This window comes from Strigops habroptila, chromosome 8 (genome assembly GCF_004027225.2).
Source record: "Strigops habroptila isolate Jane chromosome 8, bStrHab1.2.pri, whole genome shotgun sequence".
NCBI lineage: Eukaryota > Metazoa > Chordata > Aves > Psittaciformes > Psittacidae > Strigops > Strigops habroptila.
In genome coordinates, this window is record NC_044284.2 from 35,914,495 (window position 1) to 35,931,319 (window position 16,825).

At 39.9% G+C, this 16,825-nt stretch overlaps 1 protein-coding gene across 11 annotated transcripts in view; it reads right to left on the minus strand.

Annotated features, from left to right (window-relative positions):
- The window catches only part of ARMC9 (armadillo repeat containing 9), a 72,539-nt gene extending 56,145 nt beyond the window's left edge, over nucleotides 1-16,394 (minus strand). For 8 of the 11 annotated variants that reach the window (XM_030496037.2, XM_030496036.2, XM_030496035.2 and 5 more), the window contains exons 1-8: nucleotides 16,165-16,361; nucleotides 15,860-15,947; nucleotides 14,059-14,184; nucleotides 13,316-13,486; nucleotides 12,184-12,339; nucleotides 9,395-9,481; nucleotides 8,069-8,093; nucleotides 1,785-1,942 (exon numbers count right to left, since the gene is read on the minus strand). In XM_030496037.2, coding sequence (XP_030351897.1) covers nucleotides 1,785-1,942; nucleotides 8,069-8,093; nucleotides 9,395-9,481; nucleotides 12,184-12,339; nucleotides 13,316-13,486; nucleotides 14,059-14,184; nucleotides 15,860-15,910 — 774 coding nt within the window. In that variant the 5' untranslated portion in view covers nucleotides 15,911-15,947; nucleotides 16,165-16,361. Of the gene's footprint in view, nucleotides 1-1,784; nucleotides 1,943-8,068; nucleotides 8,094-9,394; nucleotides 9,482-12,183; nucleotides 12,340-13,315; nucleotides 13,487-14,058; nucleotides 14,185-15,859; nucleotides 15,948-16,066; nucleotides 16,128-16,164 lie in introns of those variants that run through there. The other 3 variants (XM_030496033.1, XM_030496038.2, XM_030496034.1) reach the window with 3 other exon arrangements.
- Between the last annotated feature and the right edge of the window lie 431 nt (nucleotides 16,395-16,825).

A 16,825-nucleotide genomic window follows, 5' to 3' on the forward strand; every position in this document is an offset into this window, starting at 1 on the left:
CAGGTAGGACAGGGCTTGGAACAACCTGGTCTAGTGGAAGGTGTCCCTGCCCATGGCACAGTTCTTGGAACTAGATGATCTCTAAGGTCCTTCCCAACCCTAACCATTCTGTGATTCTATGAAATTAAGAAAATCATAAACTCTCTTCATCTGGGAATAGTTATGCTATTCACGATACTAACACTAGACACTTCCACAGAATCTAGAAGAAAACCAGAATTTGTCACAACTATGCTTGCATACAGGTTTTCCTCAATCAAAAGGTAAGACGTCCAACCGTAAGTATTGAAGCAGTTTTGTGCTTTAGACTTATGATATGCTGATGTGTTGTCTAGTTAAAAAGCAGAACCTACACAACTGTCTTATGCAGCAAAGTGAATAAATATGAATTACACAGTACAGCACTTTATGATTCAATGCAAAACATCTCAGCAGGTTTAGGTTTTTTGTTTTGGGTAATCTATACCACAATAGAACTACTTGATTTCAGAACAGTTATTAGCTTCCCCAGAACAATTGAGAGGACCTAGATCATAGAAACGCGAATGGGGAACTTCTGATATTCTCAGACCTATGGCGAGATAATAAAACCCTTCAAATTCAGAATGCTGTAACTTCAACATTATTTTACTCAGTACCCAACCCCACTTTGGATTCAGAAACGACAGAAACCAAGATTCCCAACGAAAGAGCACCATCTGCTGGACACACCTGGGAAGGATCAAATGACTGTCCAGCACAAGGCTTAGAAAGGAAATTAAACAAGTATCCACAACAGAAGATAACGTGCCTAGTTCCTCCCCCCAGAATGTAAGGGTTATATCACCTTGGAGAGCACTGAAGTGTGAAATGCGAGGCAGCAAATGAATTACTACGTACTGCTTATTGTTACCGGAGCTCATGGGAGCATATATCTTTCCTAATCTGCTCTAAAGCAAAGCCCACACCTACAGGCAAATTCTTTTAATGAAATATAAGACGTTCATGCTGATGACTGGAGGAAGGTACATACTGACTTTTCAGCATGCAGCACAGGAATTCCTAAGTCATTCTCCCTACTAATAATTCACAGCTCCTTTAAAAGCATCTAGAGGCCACAAACATCTGCCATAAAAGCAAATCTCAGGTTACACAGAAGTTATAGTACAGAGGACTGCTTGAAGAAAAGATGGCACAAAAGACGAGGCATAAAATCATCTTTGTATAAAAAACACTCAAAAGGAAGTTGTACCTTCTACAGTCAGGTGTGTGGCCCGTTTCCCACACTGAACAACTCATTCACTACTCCTACCCCAGCTCCCTTTACCAACTAAATGAACAAGTTGAGCTCAGTAGAACAGAGCGCAAAGCTTTTCCTCAACAAAATTTTGGATGAGACAATTGTTTCCACCATAGTGTAACTTAAAACAGACCTGGCAGCAGTTTTAAATATACAACCTCTGATGGGCTGATTGCAAGCAGTAATCACAGAAATGCCCTCTAATCACTGCTGATGCCAAAGCTCAAAAGGGGACTCTCAGAAGAGATCTGTCTTGTGAGATGGTGATAATTTCTTGAAGATTTCTGAGCCAACACAATTCAACCCATACTCTGCACTAATTCTATCCTAGTACACAGGGGCAACAGAAGAAATCTCTCATCCAAAGTGCTTTGTTGCATTAGCAAAGAGACACAGTACTTACAGAAATGCTCTTAACTACAAAGCTTAATTCACATTTTAGTGGCACTTTTTCTCCATTTTCTGGGGGATGAGGAAGCAAGTACACATCTGAGTCATCTCTTACCATCTTGCCATTCACCGTGGCCTCTAAGGAATCCACCAGCTCTGCAGTGACTCCAATAAGGTTATGGTAGTCCGCCTGCATTTTGTTAAATCGTTTCAAATAGGTCATGGCTCTGCGCTCAGATTCCACTAACTGTTGTTGAAGATGTTGCAATCTTTCTGTCAAGAGAATAACAGAAATAACATTACCTTTTCAACCACAAGGACAAAGAACCCACAAGCATTTTTACTGCTCTAAAGGACAACTTCAACTGCTGCTGTGGAATTATTTTTATTCAAGGTGTGGAATTACACTGCAAGGATAATTCCATACTACTAGTGTGATTTCATTTTGTCATGACAGCTACAAGTATTTATTTTGCCTTAATTGCCCAAAGAAACAATTGCTTCACAGTTATAGCAGCAATACAATTATTAAACAGTAAACACCACTGAATACATTTGCGAAGAGAGTACTATTTTAAAGGTCTGTTAATACAAAAAGTTCCATGCTACTAGAGACAAAACAAGACAGTAACCATCAAATCGGAAGAATATATGACAAAATGCAACTCAGACTTGCTATCTTCAGATGAGATTTGTGCGCTATCTGCTATATTCACTAAAGTACCAGTGGGTAAAAAGCAGTATCACACCAAGCAACTGGAAAGGCCAAAGCAGCCACTTCAAAGATAAAGCAACAAAATGGGAGAATGACACCACCCAGAGGTTCATGCCAGTGCTTAATAGATTACACTATGAGGCTGGGTGTTTTCTCCCGTTAATTTATAGAAAGAGACCACTGATATTTAGGTTATGTAGTGTTTTGCTTATTTTAAACTAAATACTAAGTCTGCTATCTTTTAAGGAAAACAGCCTCAGACATAGTTGAACTACGTGGTAGTTGGGCACGGAATCTTGAGCTGTGTATTGCAGTGCACATCTTCATAACTGGATAACTACGAATGTAGGCACAATATTTCTATTGTTACTGCTGGTGTCTATGTATTTTGCTAGAACATTATGTTTTAAATTAGTTTGCTGAGAAGCCAGTATCGCTCTAGTGTCGCAAAAACGGCATCACGCCCATCTGCAAACAGACTCAATATTTACCATGGGACTTTCTATCAAACAGTAGGCAGGAATCCGCTTGACTACAGAGTTTCAGACAGAAGTAGGATTATTTTTCACAGATTAAAAAAAATTTGGGGGTTAGAGTAGAGCATTCCAAACAGCCCAATATGACCAAAACTGTTTAGGTTCAAACAGACCCAACGGGAAGAAAAACAAAAGAAGGAGCTAAGATGCAGAATTAGAAACTAGAAAAACTATTTCCTGTTCCTGGCTTTGAACAGACTTTGCTCATGATCTTTAAGGAAACCATTATCCTCTTTCATGGTTCACTATCTCTTTCCATAAAGATGGAGATCATATGTTCCTGTAACATAGAAGCATTGGGAAACAAAACCGGTATCAGTAGAAATCTTCTGGATCTTCACTTGGAGAATCCTGAGCAGCACTAACTTTCACCACACCATTATGCTCTGTGTTTAAAAAAATCCCAGCATGTAATACCTTACAGCTGCAGTAAACAAGCTCTGGAGAATTTAGGTGTACTTATTCAAAAACTGTCCCTTGCCATTTGTTCCCCTGCTCTCTGAACTGAGGCAGAACCTCTGCTGAACCAAGGTGGCTGGCATAGGGGGTGGTAATCTTCAGAGGGAAAAGTAGTGAAGGGAAGTCCTGTATTAACACCATGGCGTATCTGGTAGAGCCTTCACAAGTTCTCTTCTACAAGGGTGATCTAGTTATATTGCAGGTAGTGACGTACTACTAACACACAAATATCTGCCAAACAACTTCCAACAAACCACTTCAAAAAAAGCGATAAACACATGGACATAAGAGACACAAAACTGTCAGAAACATACTATTCAAATAGACCTGTTCATAAAGCTTTCATTACAAATAAACAAGATCAAAGTCATTAGATAGTTCTATGATTTCAGACTTTAAAAACTTGTCACATCATATAGATTTTAGGGTTTCTGAAATAGGCTTTTATCCCATTTATATTAAAAGCAGTAGATGTCAGAACAGCTTATTTTTACTTTCAGAAAATTTAGCAAAATCATCTTTTTAATGGGATTTTTAGAGAAAATGTGCATTAATAGACTTTAGCTATAAGCTTTAGCTATAAATTGACAGTTTTAAAGCATGGAATACAAAGAAGGTACACCTTCTTATTTCTAATCCATGTTTTTTCAAAAATCTATGAGTTAACAAAAAAACCCACAAACACCCAGACAGTTATTTTACTCTCACAGCCTCCTCCCCTCTAAGAATGGCCACCTTCTGAGAACCATTCATGAATCACAGCATTTTGCACCTGCAGGATTTGTGACTGACACCTGAGATCCAGCTGCAAATTAAGCCACCCTAATAGTACTTTTCTATATGCTTTCTAGGAGGGAGCACAAACCAGTGTGACATAACAACAGAAACTGTGACAAGCTACAGATCCTGTTCAAATCCAGCAAAATGCACTTGGAAAAAAACGCCCAAAGAACACTAGAACAGCTCCCAGTAATATTAAGCAATCTTGCTGAGAGTACCAAACTTTTTACAATTCTTTAAGCTGTTAAAACCATCTCAGCTGCAATCAATATTCATCAGCTTAAAAATCAAGAGTTAAGATAGCTTCCAAAGACAACCCAAATTATTCTCCCTTGATAATAATCATTCAACTTGAATTTTATTTTTATTCCACAACCATCACTGCTAAACTGCTACCATAGCTTTAATGATACAGCTCCAAAACAAGAGTATTTTTCTAAACTAATAAAGATTCTGAGAGCAACCATTGCACAAAATTAGCCACTCTTCAGCACTTTATTCCTTTGCCTAGATGAACAATTAGAATATATTTTTATTTAACTGATACAACACATTTGATTCAGAAGTTTGCAGTGGATGTATCTAGAGCATGACTTTACTCAGAAGAAGGCTGGAAGCACCAAGCCATGAAATATAAACCTATTCATAATTTGCTTGCTTTTCAAAGCCCAGTAAGGAAAGTTTCCAGTGATGAAGATCCATCTTTCAACTACAGTCAGCAGGAAAAACTACATAACCAGAACTCTGTGCAGCTCATGAACGCTAGTCTTGGCAATTAAAAAACAGGGTTCAATTTACCCCTTGCCTGTTAATTTTAGGGGTTATCAATAATAAATACTGGTCTTTACTGATAAAGGGGAGTCAAAGAGAGGAGGCACAGTCTTGACAAATCTTCTATTTTTCGTGTCACTATCTTCTCTCATGTAAGTAATTTTACTAGAAAAGGAAAAGTATTTCATCAAAGTTTCTTACTGAGAGAGCAGAAAGCTTTCATCATTGACATGTAGCTGACCGAAGTAGAGACAGCTGTTGGAAGTGTTGGTCCTGTGCTACCCCACTTCCCTCTTGCATTCCTGCCACATCCCCACAAACATTAACACCATTTGTGCAGACAGATCAGGGAGCTACCACTCCAGACAAAAATTAATATTTAGTTGCTTGTTTAAAGTCATTGCCACCTTAGTCAGGATTGGTGAAAAGGAAACTGCTTTTCAGAAGCAGTTCACATTTATGTCACCTTGCAGAAGTGATCAAACTGCACCTGTAACAGGCATCAGAGAGTAACACAACACATTTGGCTTCTCTCTTTCCCCCTCTCAGACAAAACTCCCATATGCTTTCTGCATATGATAAGTTCAGGGAGGGGTGAGGGCAAGCTCTGCACCTTATGCCTACCAGACCATTATTCATATGTGGAAGAAAAGAGGGGAAAATAAAGGGCAGAGGACTAACCTCCTAGTTTAGGAGTATGCAGCATACAGTAAAGCTTGCAACTCTGCCAAATGAAGATGCTGGCATTAGGCATCATCTGAACTACTGCATGTTTCTACCAACATTCTTGCCTGCTTTCTTATATATGTAATTGTCAAGCCTTTTTAATGTTTTGACTCCAATTCCTATGAACAGCCAAGGAGTTATACGTATGCACATAATTCCACAATAAGCTTTTCTCTTTAAGTGAGACTAGTTGTTACCCTTTACAACAGCCTACCTACACCTCAAACACTCTTCCTGAACTTGTGCTTGCTCTCTCTGTCTCTCTAGTCTCAGCCCACCCTCACACACTTGCTAGAAGCACTGACTCCAGCCAGGTTGACTTCCTGTGTACAACGCAGCAGAGCTCTCAGCAGAGGAGCTGCAGGTCCCAAGAGCTGCTGTCTAACACCAGGACTCCTTAGGTGACACCGAAACCTTGCTCTTAGGAGAGGCAGTAGTTGCCTTGTCTCCTTCTTGCTAACCTCATTTCCATAAAAATTACAATCTATATTTTAAACTGACATCTTTCCACATTAATAGTAATTCAGACTATAGCAACTCTTGACAGATAGACATGTCACACTTCACCTTCTATTGTGCAGCAGCCTGACACACTTCCCCTACTCTCCCCTTCCCTGACATGGTGGAAGAATAGCTGTGAACTCATCCGCAGATTTGTATGAGGCAGGGAAGGGGACAGTAGCTGAACATGCTTCCAAATACTTCATTCCCTCCATTCCTGTTAGCCCAGAGGACACACAGAAGGTCTGAAGCTATCTGTGCAAGATGCCAACCATTCTGCCAAACTGAAAACATACGGGAGAGCTGCAAGTTAAGCACAACTGCCCCACGGGCAGCTTTAAAATGCATACAGGTATTAATTTTATTTTTTTTTATTTTTTTTTTTTTTTTTTTTTTTTAGAAAATGTGTAGAAAGCCAGACTGTAGCAGGTCAATCAGGCAAGGTAAACACACTGAACTCTGCAGGACACTCTCAAGAGAGTATGCATCGCCCCACCCAAACTTGAAGTGCTTCAGTATGTCAGAGTAATGACTGGCAACTATGTACCAAAGGCTGCTTTCAAGACTCTCTGCCATACTTCTCTTTATTCATGTGTTACCTATTAATTTTCTTTGCTTTTCTCCTTCACTGATAAAGTAAGCATTCTCCAACAGCAAGTATGTGCTATGGATCCCATGTGAACTGAGCAGCATACTGCAAAAATAACATCTCGGCTCCCAAAGTTTCATACGAGACACGCCTCAAGTAAGTTCTATGAAAAACCCAAACCAACTCAATCTCCAAAGCACATAAGAGATCTACAAATTAAAGCTGACCTGTATGGATTCAATACCATGACATTCCCTGTACTTGTACAAAGTACAGAACCTGCACAAATAAAAAGTAATTAGACCCAAAATAATTCATGCCCAATCATGTAGTTATTTCTTTTTAATCAGAGTATGGAATTATTGCCACAAGAAAAAAGTAACTTCTGGAAAATAAAAATCCACAAAGATCTTTCTACTATTCAATGAAAGTCTAATGCAACACAAATAACACAGAAAATACCTGGAACTCACCCTGGTAGATAAGCCTAATTTTCTCCTTAATTCAATCTACAAGTAGTAAATCCTCAGTTTAAAATTACAGATTAAAATAACTCAAGAGGAGAAGTCATCTGAAGAACCCAGCTGGGCTCATACAAATCTCTACTAATAAAGTGAACAGAGTTAGGTGAAAAAATGAATGCAAGATAGTCAGGAACCTAAGTTCTATTTATTGAACATATAAAGGCACATATTTCAAATGCCATCAGCACCTAACAGAATTCAGTGCTGAAATTATTTTTTCTTTTTATAAGATCCCCAAGTCACTTACACACTTAAGTATGTATGAACAGCTTACCTAAAAATGCAACACATCAGAGTCCTACTTAAATAAACACATTCTTATTCAGGAGATACCAGTACGTGCTATTTTAGGAGTTTAAACAGGATGAGTGAATAGGAACGAAAGTCTGTCTAAAATCATTAGACAGTCATCTGAATAACTAAATGAGATTTGAAATCTGGCAGATGCAGGTAGGCATAAGCAGGTATGGGAAAGGAATTTGAGGAAACTTACATTTATCATCACTAAAAATGGAGACCTAGTATGCACTTTGTACAGAGTTCTCCATCTGATTTTTCCATATTTTGGGACAGAACAGACTTAAAATACAAACCCTACAACTAAGCCCTCTCCCATTTATAGCACATGCCTACGTCCAACCCTACTGACCTTGAGCAGTCTAGCAATGACTACCACCAAGACAGGGGTCTGGATTTCAGAGGACTTTTTGCCATGCATCACTAGTTTCCCTGTCATTGCAGGTGTACTTTCCACTACTATTATAGCCCCCAGTAATCTTACCACATCTCAGCATTTACCTTTGCTGCACTGTCCATTCTCCTTCTGTTGTTTGAGTAGGAGCAGTTCAGGAAAATGTGCATTCTTCCAGTACATGTTAGTTCCAGAGACACAGAATGAGAAATTCAACCAACTGGAAAACCCAACCAAGTCAAATATTCCTACTGTCCCAGGCAACAGCAAGTGCCTAATGCTTTACAGGAGAGCAATAAATGAATCAATAATAAATACATAAAAATCTTGTGTACAATGTATAATGTTGCAGAGAGACTTGAGACTTTTGGTGACCTTTAAAGATACTAAATCCAGCCCTGAAGTAGAAAATAGAGTAACTCCAGTCTAAATGTATTAACACCAAAATCAAAAGTCAAGCCACAGATTTTACATAAAATCAACATACAAATAGGCAAGTGTTTAAGTGTAAGTAACGTTTTATACCTAAGAAATATTCAGGGCTCAATAAGGATCCAGTCGATTACTCCATAAAGAGATACAAGCAGTGAGAAAATTTTCTTCAGCTGTTTTATGCCAGACTCCCACACAAACATCCTTAAGATGGAAGTGAAAGCACTGTTTTGATCACTGTTCCCCATCCTGGCAAATGGGCAGGAATGGAACAGAAGGAATATATTCCCAGCTCATCATTCAGTACCACCATGGCAATGTGATGCTTTAAAATAAAATAAGATATAGCAGGAAAAGGCCTTTCGACTTCTCCTGTTAAAAAAAACCAAAATCAAAACCAAACCAAACCAACAACAAAAAAAAACCCCACACAAAAAAACCCCAGAAAAAAGAAACAAACAAAAAAAAACCCAAAAAAAAAAAACCACAACCCCCACAACCACCCCAACAACCCAGAAACAAAACCTACATTTTTTTCTACCTTGCCTTTAACTGTACTGACCAAAAACAGAGAAGAAAATTTGTCATATAGCTAGTTAGTTTGCAAATTAGGCCTGACAACACAGCTTAAACAATACTGTTAGAAAAACAAGCCTGAATCACAGCCATTTAGTAAAACAATAATTTTAGTTAGTTAATGCTGAGAAAGAAGTCAGCTCAGGTTGGTGTCTTCAAGTATCCTATACTTTATACATGGAAGCAAAGAATGGTCATACAACAAATATGCAGGTCTATATGCATCTATCCATTGTCTTTACATAACTTTTTCAAAAGATTTTTTTTTAATGTAGAATATAAACAAAGTTTCCTATCATAAAAACACTGAACTGCAACATTACTGCAATTCTGCCGTAAACCTTAGCAGCACACTCTTCCAGTAAATTATACTGCCTCTTTACAGTAATTCTAATTATCTTCAAAGTGTTTTCTCAAAAGGATACAAATATAGTGAGAAGCCGAGGAGTGTCTTTGAGGGTCAGAGACAGGAACTTTTCCAATCTCGTCCTTAAATCCAATGTCCAAGAATCCTTGAAAAGAAAAACAAACAATGACAGTTTTTCAGTAAATACATACACTCTGCTGAAAGTACTGTTTGGATCACAGCAACCTTCCACTATTACTGAACAAGGCAGCCAGCATTGTACTGAAATGTTTTTCCCTTCGCTGTTACTGAAGTGAATGGGTTTGTTAGCTACCCATACCAGTGTACAGAAGATAGAAGAGAGTTCAGTATTATGCCTAAATGAGAGTTCTAGAAACACAATGTAGCTTTATTTAAAGGGTAAAACTAACATATAATATTAGTGCCTCATATGACATGCAACAACTGCCCCTAAATTAGAAGTACTTAAAAAATACAAGCATCTTGAAAAAGAGATAAAAATAAAGCGAATTTTATATTTATGAAATAAAGTATGAAATGAATAATTTTCCATGGCTCAGTTTTTTAAAAGTAATCACTAGACATCTTTCACTCCTAACAACATCTGGCAACTGTAAATTTTGTCAATAACTATTGCAAGAGCCATGATATGACATCAGTGATTAGGGTACAAGAGTTCTAAAATAAGGATTTGGAGAAAAATAACTCATACACAAAAAACCAGACCAACATATCAGCCACTAACTGGAATGCTGTCTTCTGCCTGACATAATATCTCATAAGCACAAGAAAATAATGGTTAAGGAAAAAGGCCAAACTACAGCTAAGAATTCACTGAATACTCATTTAATCTATTTCAAACCTTCAGTTAAGTTCCTTTCTGCTTGACAAAAAGCAAGCCAGCAAATGAAAAAGCAGTATCTTCCAACAAAGAGCAGGAGCTTCCTAAATTTACTGCTGTATACGTATATGCTGCAAGCTGTTCTCACGGCTCAGATTTGCCCTTATTTCACCATGCTGGAGAGCATACAGAGTTTACTTGCTGCATTTACCAATTCAATATCCAGACAGTGGTGCACCGCAGTATGCTGTATATTACCAAAGGAAACATGTCTCCTACAGAGAGGAGTGTATATTATTTTTCAAGATGTATTACACAAACAGGCAGGAACTCAGCTATATAAAGCATTGGACGCCTGAGGAAAAAAAAAAAAAAAGCTAAGAACACTGCTTAGCAGACTAGTGACTCACTGCTGTTCTTTCTCAAACATAAAACAATCTGTGTTTCAACACCAGCATGGAATAAGCTGTACAATTCCCACAAGAAAATATGAGTGACTGGACTAAGAGCTTGGACACTGGGTTACTATGAATAAACCTGAGGATCTCGTCTTAGATAAGGCATTTGGGGCTGGGGGGGAGGTTGGGGGGGGGGGAAGGCTGCTAAGTATAATTAAAACAAGAGTAGTCATATCCCACCTCTGAGGTCAACCAGTACATCTAGGTATTTATAGCTAGTCCCAAAGGAAAATGGCTGTATATGCCTTTTTTTGGTGTTAAACTGGAGCTCCTCATCAGTTGGTATATCTAAAGCCAGCCCTAGGGCAAGTATCACTTAAGCTTTGATGTCATATCAAAAAATGTGTGGCAGCAATGCAGGCTGAAGATATCCCCTCCTACCACAATAACTGCCTGCAGCTGCTTATAAAAGCCAGCACAAATGTCCATGAGGTAGGATGGTGAAGCATTTCAAGCATACGTAACCCTGCAAAATACTGTACATATTTTACAAACAAATTTGTGTACCTGTGTGTGCTGTTTCAATTGTGTACATGGGAGCTGTATATATACACATTCACAGGCAATAAAGCAGATCAGGTCCTCGATCCAGTCCAACCACTGGATATATGAATAACCAGCTGTTTCCAGCATAACCAAGAAGTTAAGGCACAGTTTTTCACCACAGAGGAAATGTGGGGAAGGTACACCAATGCTTTGGAACATCAAACCATCATCTCCTAATCATCTACCTGCATGGTGCTCAGAAAGCAGTCAATGTCAGGGTGTTTTATCACCCTTTCATCAATAGAATAACTGTAGATCACCATCATATTGAAAGTGCACCTGCAAATGTGTTCAAGTTCAAACACACTAACTTTTACACTCTCTCCTCACTTTGCACATGCAAACCTAAGAACTCAACTCTGAAACAGCCAAAGCGAAGGCTGAAACATATTTAACAAAAAAATTTGCCAGGAAAAATGCCTGTGGCAAGAGTCACCAAACCACTAAGCACAGCTCTGCTCTTCCAGTACTTTTTTTTTTTTGGGGGGTGGGGAGGGGATGGAGAGGCAGGCAACACTGAGTCTTTTACAGGAGGATTACTTATAAACTTGACTTTCTCTTTTCCACATAAAATGAAACTGCTTCAGTCTCCTCATGCCTAGCTATCATGTTTTAAACCCAGCTATATTTACACACAGCTAGTGGGGCTGTACAACAACCTCAAAACAAGTTAAGGGGACTTGAACTACTAAATAGTGATCCCAGAAGCATGTGTATTTCAGGGTTCTGTGGAAAGGAAGGAGAGACAGCAATTCTTATTTCTGGACACAAAGCTAGCATACCATTTAGAACTCAAACAAATGGAAAATACATATTTAAGATGGTACTTTGTTATTGATATTACTCTCGCAACCCATCCTCCATCAAATATTTGATTTTTTTATGATTGTATAGTTTCTTTTAAAGGAAACAAAAATGATTACCAAAGTAAATATCATTCAACATCTACTACCCCATCAGAAAAATCATCATAAAAACCATCTCTGCAAAACAGATACTTACCTGGAAAAGTTCTTTAAAAGAAGGATGTACCATGGGGTTTGGAACAAAAGGCAAAGCATAGAAGGGAAGAAACTCTGTAGTATGGCTCAGTGCAGCTCCTTTTGTTTCCAGGTATGCCTTAAAATGAGAAATCCTTTCCTCAAGTTCAGCTTTGTCCTAGGAAATATTTATTTAGAAATATTTATTTAGAAAACTACCACTCTGAACACACTGTAATGCTGGCAAATACAAGAAGAGACCTAAATACATTAATATCAAATTTGAAATCCCAGAATATTTGTTCTCTAAAAAGCAAGATTTATTTAACTAGAGAGCATTCTATCTTGCTTTCGCCACTCCATAAAGAAAATTTAAACCAATGTTGTCTCTGTCCCCCAAGTCCAACAAAAGTAAGGGAAAATTGCTTTTTGAATGTAAATTATTGCTCCCCTGTCAAGCTAGATTTCTAAAGCAGAGTGCATTTCCATACTCAGGGCAGAGAGGAAACACCTACTTTAGCCATGCTTCATTTCAGTGATAAGTGCAGAACCACAAAATTCACTCATACAGCACTAGGAAGGGGAGCTAGCACAGAGAACAAAAGCTCCTTAGAGGCTGGAAAACAAACTGAAGGCATCCAAATACTCCTGTAGCAGCTGACAGGTGTAAGGCAGGAGCTATTAAGCCCTGGCTGATTCCAGGCTACTTAAAGTTCTCTTCATCATAAATGTCCCATGTAACAGAGATTTTATTTTATGACAGCTTGGTATTAGCTTTCAATATGATATCTTCAGCTGGTCAAGATTCAGCTTTCTCATTTTATCATAAATGTTTGTATTTCAACAGACAGCTTCAGTCCAAACTGGAAGCAAAGTAAATGTTTTAAGAATCTCCTACAGACTGAAAGAATCAGCATGCTGGTACTTTCCAAGTTAAAATACTTTAGGAGCTCCAGGATAAGGACACCTCCAACTTCCATCTCTGTACTTCACAATACAATGGGTCTGGTTCAACTGAAATGCAGACTGCATTTTAGGCCCAAAGACTGGGATTTCTTCTTAGTAAACATTCCATCCTCATGCACATTAAAGACAAACAAATGAAGCAAACCAAACAAAAGCCATTTCAAGTTTAAATTGTGAACTAAACTTACAGGCTTTCCAATATTGTGTTTCAAGAGGTAGGTGGCAAAGTGTATGTGAAGATAGAACTCCAGCTTCTGAGCAGCCGGTTCATCGTCCAGGACTGAAGATGAAATATGCTCCTCCCAGAGCTGGAAGAAAACATTCTGTTCACCATTTTCAAATGCTGTAAGCAGATCTTTCTGCAAAGGGGAAAAGCATTCAGTGAAAAAAACCAAGCACAGAAGCACTACATTTTTCCAACGGTAGGTTAGTGAATGAAGAATTCAAGTGCCATCTGAACACTTTGAATTAAAAGTTTTATCCAAAATCTCTCACCATTCAGTGGCCACCTAAATATTTTTCTTTAATATCTTTGAGAGCCTGAATCAACCATCAATTCGAGAAGTCCAAATTTTCAAACATATTGATCTGGGGACCTACCTTTACTAAAAGGGAAAAACAAATCCTACAATGTGCAAAAATCAGTCTCACCAAAGTATGGCAAGCTAAAAACCTAAAATAGTCAGAATCAAAACTACTGTCTCAGGTTCAAAAGGACTGGAGTCCTGAAAAAAAACCAAAACAACCCAAAAGCAACCAACCAACCAACAAATCCAAAGTTGAAGATTCCTGCACTGGAAGAAGACTGCTAGCAGACTTCTTCAAACAATCAAGAATCTCTTCAGACAGCTCAGATAGCTGCTGTAATCTCACACAGTAATTAGTAGCCTTTAACTGGTTTTAGTATTATTGAAAGTAAACTATGCATTACCTGAACAGCCAAAGCTTGTGAATCTCTTGAGGAAACACCTGCTGGTTTAGGTAGTGTCTTCCCTTTTATTTGACATTCATTTGTAAATACTTTCACTGTTTCTTCAAATTCAGCAAAATCCAAATACTACAAGACAAAAACATACAGGAACAGTATGTTTTTAGGTTATTAATGCTCCAGTGAGTGACCCATGAATTGCCAAAGTCCTTTAAAGTTTCCCTGTAGCAGGGTCCATAAACACCAAAGACTGCACAGCAACAAATCAAGAACTGGTACCTTATGGTAGGGAAATACTGCCTCAGAACTAAATTTCCTCCTGCATCCTGGAGAATACTACTGACAACAAAGCACATCCTCTCTGAGAAAACGATGCCCCTCAATTTAGCCAGTAATTTCATTCAACCAAACAAGAAAGAGAACTGAAATTCATTAATGCTATACCTTGGTTGAAGAAACAAGTAACTTCCTTGCAAACAGCATTCTCAGAGGGCAGAATTCTCAAGCATGACTCTTATCTCCACAGCACTACAGACAGCTTGAATTCTAAGCTAGGTCACTCATCTGAAGCTGTGCAAGCCAAATTAATGACCATCTAATCAAGCACTGTTCTTCTGAGAAAGAGATAAATAGCCCTGCCTCTTCCTCCCACAATGCACGGTCACTATATTACACACAACTTTCCCCTTCTCCCCCCACCTCGAGAGTCTTAGTTATTGGTTGCTGAGGCAAGGCATCACATTTCATTTTGATCTACTCAAATCTGTAGCAAATCCATTCATTTTGATTTGCTACAGAGAACAAGAATCGTTTACTTTCTCCATTGTTGACATTAACAGCAATACAGTAATGACTAAATACTTGAGCCTCTTTTTAGATTTGTTTTCTGAGATCCACAAAACGATTTAAGTTGTGTATGATTTTGCCATTTGGTAGACTCTCTGTCCAGGCTTTCAACAGACAGCCTGGTGAAACTGGGCACTGACTGCCATTCCTGATTGTCCTGCAATAGGTGGATCACACAAGGCAGGGGGTCTAGGTTTTGTTGGTTTGGTGTTCATTTAGGGCCCTAAACTAGGCTACCAACACAGTGTCAATTAAAGGAATGGAGCAGTAACAAGCAGCAGAGATCACAGTTCGTGTTCTTGTTCCAAATCACAAATGTCCCATTTTAGCCAATTTATGCAGAAGGCTGAAGTACAGACTACCATAGAGGCGCTTGCCCTTGAAAGCTGGTCTCTCACTGTCTTTTTCACAGGACCATTTCCCACTTTAGAATACATTCTGATTACTTCTACCCATTTGCCTATAAGACGAGTGACTCGCTGGAAAATCCTGCTTAGGCATTAAACCAGTAGTCTCAGGACATCAGCCTGGGCTTTGTCAGCTCAAGGGTTTTTATATGCCTTTGTGATTTATATACATATGGAACAAAGTGGTAGCTAAACAATGTTTTAAAGAGCTCACTATTATCACGAGTTGGACCTGGGCCCTAAAACTGTCTGTGGATCTAATCAACTTAACTGTTCCTTTAATGAAAGCCTCATTTGCAATGAACAACAGATAATTCCAGACTGATTTTATATTTGACTATTGGCATTTAATGGATGTCAAGCCCTTTGAATCTACAGAGCATGACAGGAGTCAATACGATTTCAGGGTGTAGCAAACACTTGCCCAGATAAGTAACTCCAGAATTTAGACCGCAGTTACAATGCCTGGCTCTGAATATGAGCATTATGAAATTTTGCCTCGCTCACTTCAACCAAAAAGAAAAAAAAAAAAAAAAAGAGAGAAAACCAACCTCTCTCACTAGTCCGAGTAACTCAGGTTCATAAACTTGACCGTTACTCATCGCTAAGCATTAATGCTGTGGTTCATTGTTGATAAACCTAAAAAATCGTAAAGAAGGAAGGGGTTATCAGACAGCACAGAGGTTAGCACAACCCCAGCCACGCACAGCCCATCAGCCATCTCGCCTCCAAACAAAGCGCATGAGGAGGACACCCACCCCCCGCACGGCACCTCCACGCAGGTTCCGCGGCCGGTCCTCACCGACCCGAACCGCTGTTCTCGCCAGGCCGCGGGGCCGTCACATCGGCTACTCACCCGGCAGACCGCCAGCGCGGCCCGCCGCACCCCTACCCGGACCGGGGGACTCCGGCCCTCCACTGAAGGGCCGAGAGCATGCGGCCCTGCCGGCTCCGGAGCGAACCGGAGCGTATCGAGCGCGCACCGAGCGCCACCGGCACCACCGCGGCCCGGCGGCACGGCCTACCCGCAGCCCCGCGCCGCCGCCTCCTGTCGCCTTGGCAACCGCGGCCTCTCACCACTCCACACCCCGTCCCGCTGCACATGATCTCTCTCAGCCAATCCCAGGCTGGGAAGCGTGCGTCACGTGGTGGAGGGTGTTCTCCGTGCTCGCGGCCGCGCCCCTGGAGCACCGGTCGGTTGTTGTGGGTTCCCGGGGTCTGACCGCCCTGGGGGGAGTGTGGGGCCAAGTCCATTTGTTTGGTTACCTACTGTCTTAGCTTATGTGTCTGTACCCCTTCGCCACCATGGGCAGGCCTTCCAAAAGCGCACCCTGTGGTGTGCTTGCCTGTAGGCCCATAGCTTTCTGCTGCACAGCTACATGATTTCTTAATTACAATCATCCGGCAGTGTTTGACCCCGCCACATCTGCCACTGAGCGCTGCGTTCTCTGAGGGCATGGAATCATAGAATATGTTGGAAAGGACCTTAAGAACACCTAGTTCCAACCCCCCTGCCA